Here is a 22,265-nt window from a genome sequence, read left to right on the forward strand (position 1 = left end):
AGGTCACTATGACAGTAACCATGGTGATTTAACTCCTAGGACACTATGACAGTAACCATGGTGATTTAACTCCTAGGACACTATGACAGTAACCATGGTGATTTAACTCCTAGGACACTATGACAGTAACCATGGTGATTTAACTCCTAGGACACTATGACAGTAACCATGGTGATTTAACTCCTAGGACACTATGACAGTAACCATGGTGATTTAACTCCTAGGACACTACGACAGTAACCATGGTGATTTAACTCCTAGGACACTATGACAGTAACCATGGTGATTTAACTCCTATAGGACACTATGACAGTAACCATGGTGATTTAACTCCTAGGACACTATGACAGTAACCATGGTGATTTAACTCCTAGGACACTATGACAGTAACCATGGTGATTTAACTCCTAGGACACTATGACAGTAACCATGGTGATTTAACTCCTAGGACACTATGACAGTAACCATGGTGATTTAACTCCTAGGACACTACGACAGTAACCATGGTGATTTAACTTCTAGGTCACTATGACAGTAACCATGGTGATTTAACTCCTAGGACACTATGACAGTAACCATGGTGATTTAACTCCTAGGACACTATGACAGTAACCATGGTGATTTAACTCCTAGGACACTACGACAGTAACCATGGTGATTTAACTCCTAGGACACTATGACAGTAACCATGGTGATTTAACTCCTAGGACACTATGACAGTAACCATGGTGATTTAACTCCTAGGACACTATGACAGTAACCATGGTGATTTAACTCCTAGGTCACTATGACAGTAACCATGGTGATTTAACTCCTAGGACACTATGACAGTAACCATGGTGATTTAACTCCTAGGACACTATGACAGTAACCATGGTGATTTAACTCCTAGGTCACTATGATAGTAACCATGGTGATTTAACTCCTAGGACACTATGACAGTAACCATGGTGATTTAACTCCTAGGACACTATGACAGTAACCATGGTGATTTAACTCCTAGGTCACTATGACAGTAACCATGGTGATTTAACTCACAGGACACTATGACAGTAACCATGGTGATTTAACTCCTAGGTCACTATGACAGTAACCATGGTGATTTAACTCCTAGGTCACTATGACAGTAACCATGGTGATTTAACTCCTAGGTCACTATGACAGTAACCATGGTGATTTAACTCCTAGGACACTATGACAGTAACCATGGTGATTTAACTCCTAGGACACTATGACAGTAACCATGGTGATTTAACTCCTAGGTCACTATGACAGTAACCATGGTGATTTAACTCATAGGACACTATGACAGTAACCATGGTGATTTAACTCCTAGGACACTATGACAGTAACCATGGTGATTTAACTCCTAGGACACTATGACAGTAACCATGGTGATTTAACTCCTAGGACACTATGACAGTAACCATGGTGATTTAACTCCTAGGGCACTATGACAGTAACCATGGTGATTTAACTCCTAGGACACTATGACAGTAACCATGGTGATTTAACTCCTAGGTCACTATGATAGTAACCATGGTGATTTAACTCCTAGGACACTATGACAGTAACCATGGTGATTTAACTCCTAGGACACTATGACAGTAACCATGGTGATTTAACTCCTAGGACACTATGACAGTAACCATGGTGATTTAACTCCTAGGACACTATGACAGTAACCATGGTGATTTAACTCCTAGGGCACTATGACAGTAACCATGGTGATTTAACTCCTATAGGACACTATGACAGTAACCATGGTGATTTAACTCCTAGGTCACTATGACAGTAACCATGGTGATTTAACTCATAGGACACTATGACAGTAACCATGGTGATTTAACTCCTAGGTCACTATGACAGTAACCATGGTGATTTAACTCCTAGGACACTATGACAGTAACCATGGTGATTTAACTCATAGGACACTATGACAGTAACCATGGTGATTTAACTCCTGGGACACTATGACAGTAACCATGGTGATTTAACTCCTAGGTCACTATGACAGTAACCATGGTGATTTAACTCCTAGGACACTATGACAGTAACCATGGTGATTTAACTCATAGGACACTATGACAGTAACCATGGTGATTTAACTCCTGGGACACTATGACAGTAACCATGGTGATTTAACTCCTAGGTCACTATGACAGTAACCATGGTGATTTAACTCCTAGGACACTATGACAGTAACCATGGTGATTTAACTCCTAGGACACTATGACAGTAACCATGGTGATTTAACTCCTAGGACACTATGACAGTAACCATGGTGATTTAACTCCTAGGTCACTATGACAGTAACCATGGTGATTTAACTCCTAGGACACTATGACAGTAACCATGGTGATTTAACTCCTAGGACACTATGACAGTAACCATGGTGATTTAACTCCTAGGACACTACGACAGTAACCATGGTGATTTAACTCCTAGGACACTATGACAGTAACCATGGTGATTTAACTCCTAGGACACTACGACAGTAACCATGGTGATTTAACTCCTATAGGACACTATGACAGTAACCATGGTGATTTAACTCCTAGGACACTATGACAGTAACCATGGTGATTTAACTCCTAGGACACTATGACAGTAACCATGGTGATTTAACTCCTAGGACACTATGACAGTAACCATGGTGATTTAACTCATAGGACACTATGACAGTAACCATGGTGATTTAACTCCTAGGACACTATGACAGTAACCATGGTGATCTAACTCCTGGGACACTATGACAGTAACCATGGTGATTTAACTCCTAGGTCACTATGACAGTAACCATGGTGATTTAACTCACAGGACACTATGACAGTAACCATGGTGATTTAACTCCTAGGACACTATGACAGTAACCATGGTGATTTAACTCCTAGGACACTATGACAGTAACCATGGTGATTTAACTCCTAGGACACTACGACAGTAACCATGGTGATTTAACTCCTAGGACACTACGACAGTAACCATGGTGATTTAACTCCTAGGACACTATGACAGTAACCATGGTGATTTAACTCCTAGGACACTATGACAGTAACCATGGTGATTTAACTCCTAGGACACTATGACAGTAACCATGGTGATTTAACTCCTAGGACACTATGACAGTAACCATGGTGATTTAACTCCTAGGACACTATGACAGTAACCATAGTGATTTAACTCCTAGGACACTATGACAGTAACCATGGTGATTTAACTCCTAGGACACTATGACAGTAACCATGGTGATTTAACTCCTAGGACACTATGACAGTAACCATGGTGATTTAACTCCTAGGACACTATGACAGTAACCATGGTGATTTAACTCCTAGGACACTATGACAGTAACCATGGTGATTTAACTCCTAGGACACTATGATAGTAACCATGGTGATTTAACTCCTAGGACACTATGACAGTAACCATGGTGATTTAACTCCTAGGTCACTATGACAGTAACCATGGTGATTTAACTCCTATAGGACACTATGACAGTAACCATGGTGATTTAACTCCTAGGACACTATGACAGTAACCATGGTGATTTAACTCCTAGGACACTATGACAGTAACCATAGTGATTTAACTCCTAGGACACTATGACAGTAACCATGGTGATTTAACTCCTAGGACACTAAGTATGACAGTAACCATGGTGATTTAACTCCTAGGACACTATGACAGTAACCATGGTGATTTAACTCCTAGGACACTATGACAGTAACCATGGTGATTTAACTCCTAGGACACTATGACAGTAACCATGGTGATTTAACTCCTAGGACACTATGACAGTAACCATGGTGATTTAACTCCTAGGACACTATGACAGTAACCGTGGTGATTTAACTCCTAGGACACTATGATAGTAACCATGGTGATTTAACTCCCAGGACACTATGACAGTAACCATGGTGATTTAACTCCTAGGACACTATGACAGTAACCATGGTGATTTAACTCCTAGGACACTATGACAGTAACCATGGTGATTTAACTCCTAGGACACTATGACAGTAACCATGGTGATTTAACTCCTAGGACACTATGACAGTAACCATGGTGATTTAACTCCTAGGACACTACGACAGTAACCATGGTGATTTAACTCACAGGACACTATGAAAGTAACCATGGTGATTTAACTCACAGGACACTATGAAAGTAACCATGGTGATTCTACTGGGATATGGGCCATATTAATTAATGTTGTGTTTCTTTTTCAAACGTAGCCAAGAGTAAAGACTCTAAACCAAATCAAAACAGCAGTCAAATTGTATATTTTGAGGATGTGAGAGTGAGTTTAACCCATAGCACCGCTACTCACCCCAGCCCTTCTTGACTGCGCTTCACGATACCATCCGTTACACATGTACTGTACCTTGTGTTTCACTATTGATCATGAAGATCCATCTACGACATAATTGTTGAGTCCGGCTCCACCACATCTGTTTGTGTCTTTCTCTTATCCCCCTCTCTCTCTCTCTCTCTCTCTCTCTCTCTCTCTCTCTCTCTCCCTCTCTCTCTCCCCCCCCCCCCTCTCTCTCCTCTCTCTCTCTCTCTCTCTCTCTCTCTCTCTCTCTCTCTCCCTCTCTCTCTCTCTCCCTCTCTCCCTCTCCCTCTCTCCGGGGTTCAGATCATTGATGTCCTGTGGTGGTACTACTTCTCCAAGCTCATCGAGTTCATGGACACCTTCTTCTTCATCCTGCGGAAGAACAACCACCAGATCACCTTCCTGCACATCTACCACCACGCCAGCATGCCCAACATCTGGTGGTTCGTCATGAACTGGGTGCCCTGTGGTCACTGTGAGTGCAGTTTTAACCCCCCGTCGCCCTCTCTCCTCCAGCGACTCGGAACACTCGAGTTATCCCGCCGTTCACAGCCTTTACAGCAGGCTAAATAATTCAGGCTTCGGGAAAATCTTTCCTCTAAAATGTCTACTGGGACCGACTGGTGTTGTACTGAATAACAACAGGGTTAGTAAACTGGTGTTGTTGTCGTTTTTGTTGTTTTTCTCCACTAGTGTTCTTCCGTTGAAACTGCCTCAATGGTTTCATTAGGGCCACTGCTATATTATATTGCGTTTCTTTTTTCAAATGCAGCCAAGAGTAAAGACCCTAACCCTATAAAAACAGCAGTCAAAGTTTATATTTTCAGCACTACGTTTGTTTAGCAATGATTTTAAGTGTTATTAGATTCAAGATTCAAGATTCAAGATTGTTTATTGTCATATGCACAGTTAAAACGACAGTTTGCCATACAATGAAAATCTTACTTTGCTAGTCCACCCTTCACAAAGAAAATCACACAGTACTTAACTTAAACATATTTAAATACAAGTGAGTGCTAGAAAATAAGATATAATAAAAATAGATACAATATATATATACAATACAACAAGGCACAGTGAGTTACAATTGCACGTTCCATGGAGGTGACAGTGGGTCATAGCAGCAGTTAAAAGTGTCTTTAGTGATTCATAGTTCATAGTAGAACATAGTGTGTGTGTGAAATATGAGCTTATAAAAACTCCATGCATTGCATCGGAAAACCGGATGATTTAGACGCGAGGAAATGACGCCATTGTGAAATCGTTGTTGAGACCCAGGGCTTTCGATGCACGTCGGCATTTCCTAAAACTACACTACCCAGCTGCCAGCTCACACTGCAGCCGCAGACGAAGCCGCACCCACTTGACGTGGAAAAAAATATATTGGCGTGAAAAATCAGTTTTATATATCGAACAAACCTCAACGTTATTGCAATAAAATACAACGTATATTGTTTCTTTATCTTTCTGTGGAAAAAAACACGTCGCAATCCGGTAAAAATGGCGGAGCTATGGACATTATACAAGAGTAACTGTACTTACAGTAGATTTCATTCACAGTCCGACCATTCGGGTCGATCCATAGATGTGTGACGTGGCCATAATAAGGTCATTTAATTATAGGCCTGATATTCTATATTCATATTTCAAATTGCATGTGTCCGGATGGCAAAATTCTAAACTGTATCTACAGAAAAACCATGTAAATCATCTGCCCTTTGTGCATTTGCTTACATTCTTTGTACACTTGATCTCAAGAAGGTGCTGACCTTTTTGGTCAATGTTAGCATGGTGTTATTCACCGTCAAAGATAGTTTTCAAGTTTCAAGTTTCTTTAATAGTTGTCATACAGAAGTACAGAATACTTTCATACAAAATGCTTCTTACTGTTACGCTCCAGAGACTGTGCTAGACAAGATAGTATCAAATAACATAGTATAGCATGTAATTTAGAAGTAGAAAATGAGGTCACAGTGTTCAGTATAGACATATGTACAATGTTCGATGCAGAATAGACGTAACTGAGTTACCATATAATATACAATACTATGCAGTGTACTAATGTACAGTACTATATAGTGCAAAGCAGAAATGGGATGAGGTACAATTTAGGTACAATTTACAGTAAGGTGTACGAGTTGTAGTGCAATCCTTCATCAATAAATATAAAGTGTGGGGAGTGGGTGCTACAGTGTGTTTGTTTAAAGTGGGTGTGTGCTATAAAGTGTGTGGAGTGGGTGCTACAGTGTGTTTGTTTAAAGTGAGTGTGTGCGTGTGGATGTGTGTGCTATGTGCGTTTGATGGTTGTTGTTGTGTAGTGTTCATTGTTCGTTTAGCAGCCTGATGGCCTGGGGATAGAAGCTTCTTCTGAGTCTCTCTGTGCTCGCCTTGAGACTCCGGTATCGCTTGCCTGACCGCAGCAGTTCAAAGAGGCAGTTGTTCGGGTGACTGGAGTCTTTAATGATTCTCTTAGCCTTGCCCCTGCAACGCTTGTTGTAAATGTTCTGGAGGGTGGGGAGATAATAATAATTTATATTCTCCTTTGGTTCATTACAATCTACTCAAGCATAGTAACAGACACACTATTTCTGACACTTGGAATACATGTCCTGAGGTCCATAGTGGTCCCTAGATATACCAAGAACATGTAAATAGCCTTGTAGAAATGGAGCAATCTGCCATTAGGTACTTTTAGGCAAATTACATTTTCTAGGGTTTAAGAGGTTAAAAAAAACGGAAGAAGAACCACACGTGCAACACGGTCCAGCATGAGGACAGGTTTTAAATCATCCGTTTGGATCTGTGCTCGGGTCGTCATGTTCATAAAGATCTTTTAGTTTAGTAGAACGGGTGACAGAAGACGATGTCATTGCAGAGCCCTGCTTGAAATGTCTATTGACTTAGAAGAGTATGATTATTTACCGTACATGGTCATCACCTGATCCTACTGAACTTATTGCAGCTGTCGTCCGATATCTTTGTTATCTTGTTTGTTTATTATCGACCCATTGCAAAACTATGTTTTAGGTAGCCAACTGAGATAAATTAGTCATTAGTCATTTGGGTCATCAAACAGGAGGGAAGACTGTCAAGTTTTAAACTGTGGATACCAAACAGAGAAGGCAAAGACGACTTTTAACTGTTGAACAGTAATCCAGAACTATTTTATTGCACTGTAAATATTTTTTTTTATATGTCTGCACTTTATGTGCTCATTTTATTTCTATTCTATTCTACTATTTTATTGCACTGCACTAGTGCACTAGTCTATTTTACTCTGTCTATTTTTATCTTACTCTTTTTATTATTGTCTATTTAAAACTGATTTAGGCGGCGGTGGCCTAAAGGTTAGAGAAGCGGGTTTGTGACCGGAAGGTCGCCGGTTCGATCTGCATTCAAAGTAGTTTTGAGATATGTAAGGGATAACAATTATTTTGCGACAATGATCGAGTATAGCTATACATTATCCCGCTTATTACATGGCTAACTTACTAACAATATACCTAATTCATTTTACATCGACAAGACGAGATCAAATGCAGACGCAGTTCTGTTCTGGCTCCGCTGTCATCGTCACACACACTCCGCTGTCAGTGCAGCCAGCAGGTGTGTCTGATTGGCTGCACTGATGCAGTGTGTCAGTGGCCTTGATTGCGAACAGCTGCGCACAGCGGTCATTATTGTTCCACAGAGGTCCGTTATCGAGTAATATCGGACCTCTGACGAGCGCTATTGACCAATCACAAGCAAGCATTTCGGCGAATGTGAAAACGCCATGTAATAATGAGCTTTAATGTTTTCTCAATATAAACATGTTGTTTATTATTAAAAGAAATTGAACCTACAAATGATCTTACTTATACTCACAATAAGACCTGTAATGTAGAAGTACATTATATATGAATAGCTCATTTTCTGAATCAAATGCCAGAAATAAGCTAATGGAAAAAGTTGTTCTTTAGATACTACACTATTTTCCACTTAATGAATTAATGATTAATGATTTCCAGCATGCCTATAAGGCAGATCACTCCACGTGCACAGCAACACTGACAAGAAAATTATGGTTGTCACTGTATTACTTGATTTTAGTGCAGCATTTGATATTGTAGGCCATACTGTGTAGGGTATTATCAATGAAACAAACTGCATAATATGTGTTTATTCCAATTGGATGAATAGCTACTTATCCAATAGGATGTAGTCTGTGTTGGTAGTTATTCCTCCCCTAAAGGCTTACAGTGTGGCGTGCCCCAAGGGAGTTGCCTTGGGTCGCTACTCTTTGCAATATTTTACCAATGACATGCCTTAAGTTTTGCGTAAGTGCAGTGCTACTCTATTTGCAGATGATACAACTATATACGTTGCATCAAATAACTGAGTTAAGGAACGCACTTCAATCTGAACTGCAACTATTACTTGATTGGATATATGAGAATATACTTGTTTTGAATGTAGCAAAAACCAAAGGTATGACGTTCAGGGCCAAACACTCTACTAGGATAAGATAAGATAAGATATAAGATTAAAAAAAAAATATATATATATATCCCTTTATTGATATCCTTGGGGAAATTCAGGCATAATAATGATAATCAACTGTGCCTCTCAATCAAAGGCTTGGATATCGAACAGGTTCGAGAGGCAAATTTGCTTGGTGTTGACGGGCAGCTTATCATGGGATAAACATATTGAAAATATTGTTAAGAAAATGGGTAGAGGAATAAGAAAATATTCCTCTTTCTTACCCCTGCCTCCAGAGGGCTAGTGACACACCTTGATTACTGCTCAGTCAGCAGTCTGCTCAGGTGCAGCCAAAAAAATATATGTCTATAAGCTCCAAGTAGCTCAGAATAAAGCCACAAAGCTCGCACTGCCCTGTCCTTTGGGTGTGAGGCAGAGTACAGAGAGAACACATGCCAGTCTTTCATGGGTCAGAGTAGAGGCGAGAACACATGCCAGTCTTTCATGGGTCAGAGTAGAGGCGAGAACATATACCAGTCTTTCATGGGTCAGAGTAGAGGCGAGAACACATGCCAGTCTTTCATGGGTCAGAGTAGAGGCGAGAACACATGCCAGTCTTTCATGGGTCAGAGTAGAGGCGAGAACACATGCCAGTCTTTCATGGGTCAGAGTAGAGGCGAGAACATATACCAGTCTTTCATGGGTCAGAGTAGAGGCGAGAACACATGCCAGTCTTTCATGGGTCAGAGTAGAGGCGAGAACACATGCCAGTCTTTCATGGGTCAGAGTAGAGGCGAGAACATATACCAGTCTTTCATGGGTCAGAGTAGAGGAGAGAACACATGCCAGTCTTTCATGGGTCAGACTCAGAGTAGAGGCGAGAACACATGCCAGTCTTTCATGGGTCAGAGTAGAGGAGAGAACACATGCCAGTCTTTCATGGGTCAGAGTAGAGGCGAGAACACATGCCAGTCTTTCATGGGTCAGAGTAGAGGCGAGAACACATGCCAGTCTTTCATGGGTCAGACTCAGAGTAGAGGCGAGAACACATGCCAGTCTTTCATGGGTCAGAGTAGAGGAGAGAACACATGCCAGTCTTTCATGGGTCAGAGTAGAGGCGAGAACACATGCCAGTCTTTCATGGGTCAGAGTAGAGGAGAGAACACATGCCAGTCTTTCATGGGTCAGAGTAGAGGCGAGAACACATGCCAGTCTTTCATGGGTCAGAGTAGAGGCGAGAACACATGCCAGTCTTTCATGGGTCAGAGTAGAGGAGAGAACACATGCCAGTCTTTCATGGGTCAGAGTAGAGGAGAGAACACATGCCAGTCTTTCATGGGTCAGAGTAGAGGCGAGAACACATGCCAGTCTTTCATGGGTCAGAGTAGAGGAGAGAACACATGCCAGTCTTTCATGGGTCAGAGTAGAGGCGAGAACACATGCCAGTCTTTCATGGGTCAGAGTAGAGGCGAGAACACATGCCAGTCTTTCATGGGTCAGAGTAGAGGAGAGGTACAACTGCGAGTGCTGTCCTTCGGATGAGACACTAAGCCAAGGTCCTGACTGAATTTGGTCAATATCGCAAAGAGTAGGGAGTTCCCCCGACGTTCCTGTCCAATCAGGTCTCTGACATCAAGGCCACCTAATCATCCCTCTCCTCTTATCAATCCCTGTCTCCTGAGCCGTTCAGCCATTGTGTAGTAGTGATGTGTGCCGGGTGCCAGTGTGTACGGCAGCCATTGAGCCTGCGTAGCCCAAGGTTGGGTGCTACCAGTGGTGCTGTAGGAGGCAATTTCCACCCTACATTGTGGGGAGCGCTTTGAGTGTCTAGAAAAGCGCTGCTATATAAATGTAATGATCATTCATTAATTCATTCACTGTGATCATTGAAGCACTTGGCAAGGCATGTTTTGAAACACTACAAAAAAGAACACATTAACAATAACCCTAAGATCAATTAGCCAACCTGGACAACCAAGAAGACATTTGTGTTGTGATGTTTCCTTTTTTAATTTGTCTTGTCTTGGCATGTTTCTATTGAGACTTGTTGCACGTGTTATGTGTCTTGTTACGCGCGCGCGCGTGTGTGTGTGTGTGTGTGTGTGTGTGTGTGCGCGCGCGTGCGTGCATGCTTGCATGCCTGTGTGTGACTCTGTCCGCAGCGAGTCTCACAAACTACAGGGCGGATTTGGACAAACTTTGCAACTTAGGCTGACAGTGGGCCAAGGACCCCCCCCCCCCCCCCTATTGAGCACACTCTTCAGTTATATATGTTCTTGTTGTGTGAGGAGGACCCCAGCGAGAGTAGCTGCTACCTCAGTGGCAGCTAATGGGGATCCAAATAAAGAACCCAAGGTCACCATTTCTCTTTGTGTCTTCGTCAGCGTATTTTGGTGCCGGCCTCAACAGCTTCATCCACGTCCTGATGTATTCCTACTACGGACTGTCAGCCATCCCCGCCATGCGACCCTACCTCTGGTGGAAGAAGTACATCACACAGGGGCAGCTGGTGAGCACTCCGTTTACTAATCCAATTTCATATTGTATCCAATTATATATATATAGGTCAGTGGTCAGACCAGGGCAGAGTGAAAGTGAAGCGAGAGCCTTTATTTCAACCCCCCCCCCCCCCCCCCCCCCCTCAAGTAGACAGTTAATAGACAAATCGTTTAGTTATCTCGTTTTTGGTTTAAGTTTAACCTAGTGGTGTAAAGATAATCTACTGCATCTTTAAAGGGGAATACCAGGCGGCTACGTGGCGTAGTGGGCAAGGCGCTCGCCACAAAATCTGGAGACGCTGGGCTCGCCTGTTCGAGCCCAGCGCTCCACATTTGCTTTCAGTTTAGCTGGTCGTTCGTACTAATACACATTGGCCGTATTAGGGGGTGGGAAACTGATGGGTGGGGATCGGAGCGTTGTGGACAGCGACTCCTACAGGTCGGTTGGTGCGCCTGCGCAGTAGAATCAGGAAGTGTCGGGGGCAGCGTGAGCCTCCCACACGTTACTCCTCGCCACTGAGAGATCGAGCTGCGCAGGTGAAAAGATGCGACTGCTGTTACCTCAAGTATCGGAGGGGACTTGTGCTATGTATGACTTAGTCCACATTGCAGCCGGCTTGTGGGAGGCAAGAAACAGCGTCCGTGACAGGGGAGGGTTGAATTGGATGATACGAAATTGGGACGGGAGAAAAATATAGAAAATAGGAGAAAAAGTGGATAAAAAAAAAAAAGGGGGAATACCACAGATTTTTCAAAATTCACACAATGTTCTTCCTGTGCCCCCAGGACAGTTCAGTCAGTATTTGTGAACACGCACCACTCTCTCTCTCTCTTAAAACTTAGAAATCAGAGAGAAAACCCTGGGATGTAAAATCTGGAGCTTCTCCGTAGACAATGAATGAGGCCATAACATCTTGGTGTTTATATCTTCAGGTTTATATTCTAGCATTGCTAGAAGGTCTGAACCAGAATATAACCCTCATTTGGGTACAAGAGCTCACACAAATATGTGATGGCCTCATACAGTGAGCAGCCCCCCCCAGATTGTACATCCCAGTGACATCACTAATTGCAGGGTTCTCGCTCTGATTTTATTATTCAGGAGAGAGTGGTGCGTGTTCTCAAATATAAACTGAACTGTCCTGTGGCACAGGAAGAACATAATATGTGGAATTCTTAAAGTTGGGTGGCATTCCCCTTTAAAAAAAAACAGCCATATTAGCTAAATGGGTTTTGATTGGGTTTCATGGGCCATCGGGAAACCTCGTTGGGACATAATTTACTGTGTACTGTAGATTATGTAAAAAAAAAAAAAAAAAAAAATTGAAAAAAGAAACACAAAATTGGAGTTACAAGGTTCTTACACGACCTCATAACAGATACATGGAATAAGCACAGCGCGGTTGAGTCTACACGGTCCTCACATGCCAGCGATGAGGACCGTGTAGACTCGACCTTTAAACCACAAGGTTATCCCACACAAGCGTACGTCGTGGTCGAGTCTACAACGCGCTCCTCACTTCCAAACCATCGGAGGTTTTTTACCGAGTGCAACCTTTTTTTAAACTGTGTGTTGCGATCAGCCAAGGGATGAAAGTGTCAGGGTTTTTCCTCTGCCCTCTGTGTTTCTCCGTATGGGACAGTAACACCATGTTACTATATTTTGATGTTCCAGCGCTCTTGGCCTATTTTTTTTAATTTATTACTCTCTGTAGCTTCGGAACGCGAGAGTGAAGGAAGGAAAGCAAACCATTTTCGGCATCCATTAAAAAGTATTTCAGGCACTAGATCAATGGTCCTTGTTCCTGAATGCACCCTCCTCTCTCTCTCTCTCTCTCTCCCCCCCCTCCCCTCCCCTTCTTGCCTGCCGTGTCGGCGCGCTCCACAGATCCAGTTCTTCATGACCGGGACCCAGACGGTGTGTGCGGTCGTGTGGCCGATATGTGATTTCCCGCGAGGGTGGCTGTACTTCCAGATAGGCTACCTGGTCACGCTCATCACTCTCTTCGCAAACTTCTATATTCAGGTGAGTTTTGTGTGACGTCGACTAGTCGTTTATTTTTTTGTAACGTCCGGTTACTGTGGCATTTAACCTCTTAACAGGCACCCAGATTAGTGGCAATTTATTTTACTTCAACTTGAGCAACTGCATACTTTTCTTGAAAAGCTTATCTTTATACTTTATACTTATAGCACATGCGTGAGCCTGGTCTCCTTTGAAAGATAACATTCTGGAGTTACTAATGCTAAAAAAAATGAAAATCACTTTTAGTGCTAATGAATAGAGTAACAGAGGTCTGAACTTGTGTTGAACTTGAACTTGTGTACTCACATTTTTCTGTAGTGGTTGCAATATCCCGCCAAAAATAGGTATAAGCTGGAAAATGCCGGAAGTCTTATGTAGTACGGATCCAAATTTTTTAAAAATCCGTTCAGAAAATGGGTCTTTGGGAGAGATCCGGGTAAACCGTGCGTCAAAAGAAAAGCTCTCGAGAATTCCATTTCCTCGTCCACGGCCATTAATTCTAAATGTTTTTCACTTCTGGTTTTCGCTCGTCAACTTTCACCTACAGTAGATCCCGTATTCGCACCCCCCCCCCACGTGGGGTATCATTGGAAAGCTACACTCATTGGCTACAACGCTGACCAATCATTTTCACCATCAGCGGATGATTGGCAGTTCTGGAACGTCGGGAGTCCAGGGTGGTCATCTGACGCGTGCACGTAAAAAAAAGTCGCTCGCCTGACGTATCATCATGTAACTCGAGAACCGAGGCATGGATTTGGTGAAGTCTGGTGGCGTTCGAACAGCAACAAATAGATCTTTAATTCGGTCATCTATATGTTTGGCGAGAAATGCAGCCGCGAGCCGCTAGACACTCGCAAAGTGCCGTGACTTTTTGCGTTCCGCCCACGGGCACGCCGGGACGTATACACGCTTTACAATTTTGTTCCGCACATTCACTCACACATTCACACACCGACGGCGGAGGCGACCATGCAAGCAGTTGGGAGCAGTTAGGGGTTAAGTGAATTGAACTGGGAACCTCCTGAGCCACTATCGCCCCATAGATGGTGATCCTCGATAAATAACGGCTTGCCTCAGAAATCAGCTTCCCGAGCCCCGTTATCTGTGTTTTATCAATTGATGTTAGAGATGTAAGATTTAAGATTAAGATTATTAGCTCCCATTTTCGAAGTTAACACAGCTGGTTATGTTTTGTTTATTTGTTTATTAGCAAAGGATCCCCATTAGCTGACGTCAACTAGTCTTCCTGGGGTCCGAGACAACATTAAAACACTACAACATATACATTGCAATTAAAACATAATACAATTAAAACATAGCAAGACATACCAACCAAGGAAACACAACAACATTAACACACAAACAAATTATATCTAAATATGTACATCAACGGTAACATATTGCATAACTCAGCATTGTCAATATTGGCTACATGTAAGATTTTAATTTATTTTTGAAGCTTGCTACACCTCTTATGTCACGTATGTCACTTGGAAGATAATTCCATGCCCTGATAGCCCTATATAAAACTGTTCTTTGCATACTGTTAGTATTTGCATGGGGTAGAATAATCTGCCCTCGACTTGCCCCTCTGGTAAAATGCATGTGCACATTTGAGCTGTAAATTATTTTATCCGTGATATATTTAGGACTGTGGGTTGTGATGACTTTATGAAAACAAATTAAAAGGTTGGCAGAAAGTATTTTCTCAACACTCCGCCAACTAAGACGTTCTATTGCTACTGACAGGCTCATCTTTCACACAAGTTTTAACTGAATACTTTGTGGTGACATACAGTAAGGCCTCCTTGTGTTCACTTCACATACATGGTCAGTTCCAGCGTTATGACTCGTGGAAACAAAAAAACTAAAATGCCTCAGAAAATGCGCTGATTAAAACATAAATGAAATAATCGACATATATTCATGGGACTTCCTAGAGAGTGGACAATTCGTTAATGTTTTAAATACATGTTCATCATACGGCAACATGACAAACGATCTGCGTTCTGGATGTGACATGAAATAACTAGGCTTTTGTGACAGCCTACATACTTGCAAACTCTGTGAATAAAAGAAATAACTGCTGTCTGTCATATTAAGGAGGCACGGCTTAATATAAAAAGTATAACGATGAAAATGTTCCATTTCCATGCAGCTGAGGGAAAACTGGCGTTATGGATGTGACATCCTGGTTTTATGGATGTGTTACACGTCTGAAATAAGCATTTACATCTTAGTAGTCATTAGGGGTGTAACGATGCGACCTCACAACGATTAAATTCGATTACGATTCTTCAGGCAACTATTCAATGCATCATGAAATCTCTTCATTTGACCACAATTCTATTTGATTCGATAAATTTTCGATCAGTTAATTCCCCCAAAAAATTTGAATACACAAATGTGGCTGGGGGAACTGATTCACTCAGCATGAATGGACTATAGGTCAATAAAAACAATACAAAAAAACAACATAATAATAATAATATTTTTTTATTTTTTACATTTAGATTATAATCGATTCGAATCGATTCTAACATTTTCAAATCGATGCAGTTGAATTGTCACATTAGGATCGATGCATTTCGATGCATTGTTACACCCCTAGTAGTCATCATAGAAATCCTGTGAGAAACATTAAAGGAATAATTAATTGTCACATGACAGCAGAGGGTTTTAACCCTTTCACTGCCACACGACAGCCGGTTAACCCGTTCACTGTGACAATACAGAAGGTTAGCCCTTTACTATCACACAGCGAATGCGGAGCTAATGATGCTAATGATGGAGCATCGCCGTCGGTTGTGTGATAGTAAAGGGTTAACCTTCTGTCGTGTGGCAGTGAAAGGGTTAAAATCAGCACAATCACCCCACCCCACCTCAGACACAGATAGACAACAAACCACCATATAATAAGCAGGTATAATTGCAAACCCTTCAAATAGAAATAAAGAAAATCAACAATTTAGTTAACACTTGAACGTTAATTAAATTAGTTGCCTCTTGTATTCTATATATTGGAGTGCTCTACACATGTGATGGGAGAATGCACTGTGCGTGCAGAGTGTTGTAATCCTGCTGAATTCCCATTCGATGGAATGCTGCAAAGTCTGTCTCTAAAGAGTTCACTCTGCCGTCATCTTGATAACGGGGGACCGACAAGAACAGATCCCTATCTCTCTCAATGTGGTTATCTGTATCCAATAATCTGTCATACATTATGATCGTTTTTCTTGCATATTTGAAGTCACTGGTAAATTTATTAAATTACAACACAGCATGAAGTCAAAAGATAGATTGGTCAAAAAGCACAATTTTGTGATTGAAAAATGCCGTTCTTCCATTTAGAACAGCTTCTACACATGCCTTAAGGCAGGGGTTCCCAAACTTTTCAGGCCGGGACCCAGAAAATAAGGCGTCAGAGAGCCGCGGCCCAATGCACATCGTCAGGCTTTTCTTCTATTTTTTTTTTTGCCAGGTGACCGTTTTTTTTAGCCAAATATCACTTCAATCCTTTTTTTTTTGATCAAATTTTTTTTATTATTAATTACATGAAACAGGACAACACAATAACCACAGTAACAAAAAACATAACTTTCACAGGAGAATAACAAACAATAATAATACAGAATAATAAATTATAAAGACAAAAAGAAAAAGAAACAGCGTCCAACCTATCAAATATAGATGGCTACTTCAATAACAAAAAGGGTCTTCAAAACATGGCAACCTTTCCCCACCTTTACAAAGTGGAGTGACTTAAAAGATTGTTTATGAGAGTGTTGCCGCAGATTTACTGTAGATAGCCTAGGTCCCTTACACATGTTCAAGACTGCCAAACTTGCAGAAGGTAAAGTGTAAGAAGAAAGAAATTCTTCCTCCAAGTTGGTTGACAGGTCAATCAGTCTGTCAATATTAGTCTCTTGGGGAGATGGCATGTGAGTTGACATATAGCGCAGAATAGCTAAATACCAACCCCCCCTAAAATCCCCCCAGTCAAAGTTAAGAAGGACAAGACAAAAACCAAGACAGACAAGACATTTCCTCCTCCCCCTCCCCAGAGACCGCCGGACCCCCCCGATCAAGCGCCCCAACCCCGCTCAGCCGCACACTGCGGTCTTTACCTTCTCAGCTGCTGCGAACCACAGGTCAATTCCAGCCTGCCCTACCCCGATCACCCGGGCCGTGGATATCTCAAGATAAATCACATCCAATAGAGTTAGGGACCAGTTAATCATTGTAAGCTTCTCAGGCTCCTTCCATCTCATTGCTATTAGCTTCTTCGCTGCTGTGACGCCCGCTAGGACAACCCTTTTCAGTTGTACGGACGCGGGTAGTGTCGTTATATCGTTCAGGAGTAGCGTAACAGCTGTGAATGGGATAGTTAAGCCACACAGATCTGAAAGTTTGTCCGTTATTGACCTCCAGAAGCGGGCCACTGGTGGGCAATCCCAATACATATGCATATAAGTGCCAGTGGCCTTTTGAGAGCACAAAGTGCACCGAGAGTCGGTTATCAGTCCCATAGCAAATAGCTTCCTAGGTGTAAGATAGGTCCTATGAATATAATTAAAATTAATTTGCTGGTGATTGGGGTTGCGGGAAGATAATGCCACATTTGCCCAAACATCATCCCAGTCAAACTCGGGGTCCAACTCCGGTATATCCACACGCCAGATTGTATCCAATGATAAATTTTTATACGTGGATTGAATTAAGAGCGTATAAAAGTCGGAGACAAACCCTCTGGATGTCGTCCTGTCCACTATGAGCCTGAGGAAGGGGTGTGGGTGCAAGGCTTGAGCCCACGGTACGCCATGCGCCCTCAGTGCTGACCTTAGTTGAAGGTAAAGAAAGAAGGACTCGCCGGGTAGATCATAAAATTCTCTTAAGTCCTGAAACGCACGGAGGCCGTTCTTATCATAAATATCCTCCAGAGTATGCACTCCCCTCCTTTGCCATTGAGGAATATTAACCGGCTTGTGTCCAACAAGTAATTGCTGGTTATTAAAAATTGGAGAGTCCAGGTGCCAAGGGCATTTAACCCCACACGACCTCTGTACATTACGCCACGTTTGGATCACGTGAGTTATGATCGGTCCATACCTCAGCCGGCATTTCGCAATAGAGACAGTGGAGTACACTACATCCTGTAATCTTAGCGGAGACACCGCCGCCGCTTCTAAGGAGCGCCACGATACAGCCTCTACAGGGTCTAGCCAGCACATCAAAGGTCTCAGTGAAAAGGACCAGAAATACAGTTTAAAATCAGGGATTGCGAGGCCCCCATCTTGTTTCCTACGTTGAGTAGTAGCCCTTTTGATTCTCGGGCGTTTGTTATTCCAGACAAACTTAGATACCATCGATTGTACCTTGCGCCAGTGGTCTATTGGAGGGGGCAGGGGGAGCATTGAGCTAATAAAATTTATCCTAGGCAGGATGTTCATTTTGATTATGGAAGCCCGGGCTTGTAAGGAGTTAGGAAGGGACGACCACCTGTCTAGATCCTGGCGTATTTTATCATAAGTACCCGTGAAGTTGTACTTAGTAGTTTGGTTCAGCGTGGGGAATATCTCTATGCCCAGGTATTTGAAATGTTCTACTATGGGGATATCAGCTGGTAGTCGTACCGCCTTGGCCAGTTCATTAAGAGGTAGGCAGGCTGATTTGTTCCAGTTAATCTTAAAACCTGACAATTTACCAAAGTCGTCGATTATCCTCAATAATTTTGTGGCCGACCGGGAGGGGTCGTCCATGAAAATCAGCAGGTCATCCGCATAGAGAGCAATTTTGTGTGGAGTATTGTTGACCATTATGGGGACGATGTCCTCCGATTGCCTAATAAATTGGGCCAAAGGTTCGAGGGAAAGCGCGAACAGTCCCGGGCTCAGAGGGCAACCCTGTCTAGAAGATCTGGAGACTGGAAAGAGTGTGGAACAGTTTTTGCCTGTCAGTATCATCGCAGACGGCGAGGCATACAGGACTTTAATCATATGAATAAAACTCTTTCCAAGACCCATGACCTCAAGTACCTTCCACAGATATGACCACTCAAGTCTGTCAAACGCCTTCATGGCATCCAAAGACAGAACTGTGGATGGAGTTGTATTGTCTTTACTGTTATCGATTACATGCAACAGCCTCCTAAGATTATCTGCAGCCAGACGCCCCGGGATAAAACCAGTTTGATCGCAGTGTACCAATACAGACATAAATCTCTGCAGGCGACGGGCCAGCACCTTGGCAAACACCTTTAAATCGGCCCCGAGAAGACTCAAGGGTCTATAGCTACCACAATCATTGGGATCTTTGTCCTTTTTGAGAAGTAAAGAAATCAACGCCATATTGACATCTCTTGAGAACTCCCCTTGTTCGATAGCGTAATTGATCATATCGAGCATCAATGGACCCAGTTGGTCCCAGAAAGCTAAATACACTTCGGGTGGAATACCATCCCAGCCTGGCGCCTTACCCCTCTGCATTTCAACAATAGTCTCCCTCAATTCTGCGAGAGTAATCGGTCTCCCCAGTTCCTTGGCCTCTTCCTCAGAAATGTGGGGTATCTCAAGCCCGCCAATGAACGATTCAAATCTAGAGTCATCCAGATTACCCTCTGAGCTATATAACTGTGAGTAAAACTCTTTAAAAGTGTCATTGATCTTTTTCGAATCAGTAGTGACTGCACCCTGGCTCGTCCTAATCGAGGGGATATCTGAGAAATGATCATTTGATCGTATTTTCATTGCCAATAGATGGCTAGGTCTGGAGCCGTGAAAATAGTAATTTTGTCTTGTCCTGTGTATCAAAAACTCAGACTGTTGTTTAAGTATGGAGTTTATTTCTTTTTTGACTATCTTACGTTGTGTGTTTAGTCGTTCATTATAGTCAGTTTGCAAGGATGCGTATAGGTCCGCATATAATGATTCCAGTCCTTCTAGCTTTTTTGACCGGGATTTTCGCAAATTGGAGGCAAATAGTGTGACATGACCCCTGATGAATCCTTTCAATGCGTTCCACAGGACCCTAGGGTCTTCTACTGTGCCAACGTTGATCTGCAAAAATTCAGCTAGTTTACTCCTGAACTCAGAACAGAAGTCATCGTTCTTTAGCAAGGTCGAATTAAAACGCCATCTGGGAGCTCTTGCGGAGAGCCTGCCAAAGGTTGCCGTAAGGAAAATCCCCTTGTGGTCTGAGAGAGCCAAGGGAACCAATGAGACATCGAAACTATCAAACATATTAGGGGACGCGAATGCATAGTCAATTCGAGAGAAGCTTTTGTGTCTGGCTGACAGGTGAGAGTAATCTCTGAGGGTGGGGTTGCATAAGCGCCAGAGGTCTGAGAGCCCCGTGTCTTTGGCCCACATCCTGAGGGCCTTAGAGGCCCGTTTCTGGTCGCTCGTTTCAGAGGGCCCAGACCTATCCATCTCCGCATCCCAGCACGCATTAAAATCGCCACCCACAATGAGAGCGTATCCATTAAGTTCCAACATATTCTTCGTGATTGTATTATAGAACGCTGAATCAAATGTGTTAGGAGCATACAATGCTATTATAGCCATCTTCCTATGCAAAAATTCAACTTTTGCTATAGTAATCCTTCCCTCCGTGTCCGACCATACATCCAAGATTTTGATATCAAGGTTACGTCTTGTAACTATGACTACTCCTTTCGTCTTATCATCGGCTGAGGATGCGGAGATAACGTGATATTGCCGATTTGCCAGTCTTGACACGTCACCTACCATTAAATGCGTCTCACTAAGGAGAGCAAGGTCAATATTTCTCCTCTTCAATAGCCAAAGGACACTGGCACGCTTGTGTGGGGCGTTAAGCCCTCCTGCGTTCCAAATTAAAATATTCAATTTAGCCATGGTCGAGCTTGTATAAGTGCGTAGAGAACATACCCGTGCAGCCAGGCTGAGTACAGAGGTGCCGATCCCGGCGGGCCCGGACGGTCAATCCCAGGAGTTCAGAGGAGGAACACTTACACATATATAAGACAACAGTACATAGAACACATAAAAATACCACCCCAGCTACAACCCCCCCTCCTTCTACTCTAAACCCTAACCCACCCGTCCTACTATAAGTTCCTCTATACCCACTCTCCAATCCCCACCCTATGCCCCACCCACTGAGGATGGTCATCTTCCTATCACTTCCCACTAGAGACATGGATCAATAAGACGCTTCCCACTCCCACCCCCCTCTAGATAAACCCCTGAGTAAACCCCCACTAGTCCAATAAACACAAATAATAATAAAATAAAATTCAATAAAGATATCGGTCGAAAACCACCTGAGCCCTGGCCCCAACATGAGAAAACCATAATGGTAAAAATAGCCATCATTAAATAATAACTCCGCATCAACCTGCAGCCCTCTATTTCGGGATCTGCGCTTCAACATCACATTGTTATAGCCCAAAAAGGTATAGGAAAATTCAATACAAAATTAAATTAAAGCATCCCAGCCGATAGTCTAAGGCAGGTTCGGGTCACAGGTTAATTGTGCAAAATTGTGTGAACAGTGTCAATTAAACAATGACAAAAAAAAGGAGGAAGGGAAAAAAAAAGGGGGTTATGGTCAAAGTGCACCCCTTTAGCCGTCCCTCTGATCAGGCACAACGGCTGAAATGACCCAACCTATGTAAGATTAGAATTAAACACAATCATTCATTAATCAATCCGGGGATGGTAATAGGCAACACCTGACACCACCTGTCATCATACATTGTTTCAATAAAGATATCGGTCGGAGCAGTTAGTCCAAGATAGGATCGAATCACATTTAAATTGCTCATTCAAATGCCATTAAAACATATAGGAAAATTCAATACAAAATTAAATTAAAGCATCCCAGCCGATAGTCCAAGGCAGGTTCGGGTCACAGGTTAATTGCTCATTCAATTGCCCTTAAAACAGCGACACTA

General features: G+C 42.7%; 1 protein-coding gene across 1 annotated transcript in view; it reads left to right on the forward strand.

The window, feature by feature from the left end:
• elovl5 (ELOVL fatty acid elongase 5) overlaps window positions 1–22,265 on the forward strand; it is a 65,866-nt gene that overhangs the window by 28,358 nt on the left and 15,243 nt on the right. Inside the window, exons 5-7 of the mRNA XM_084322098.1 lie at window positions 4,643–4,814; window positions 11,188–11,312; window positions 13,190–13,327. Coding sequence (XP_084178224.1) covers window positions 4,643–4,814; window positions 11,188–11,312; window positions 13,190–13,327 — 435 coding nt within the window. The remainder of the gene's footprint in view (window positions 1–4,642; window positions 4,815–11,187; window positions 11,313–13,189; window positions 13,328–22,265) is intronic.

Source organism: Notolepis coatsorum (assembly GCF_963971535.1).
Source record: "Notolepis coatsorum genome assembly, chromosome: 9".
Classification (NCBI taxonomy): domain Eukaryota; kingdom Metazoa; phylum Chordata; class Actinopteri; order Aulopiformes; family Paralepididae; genus Notolepis; species Notolepis coatsorum.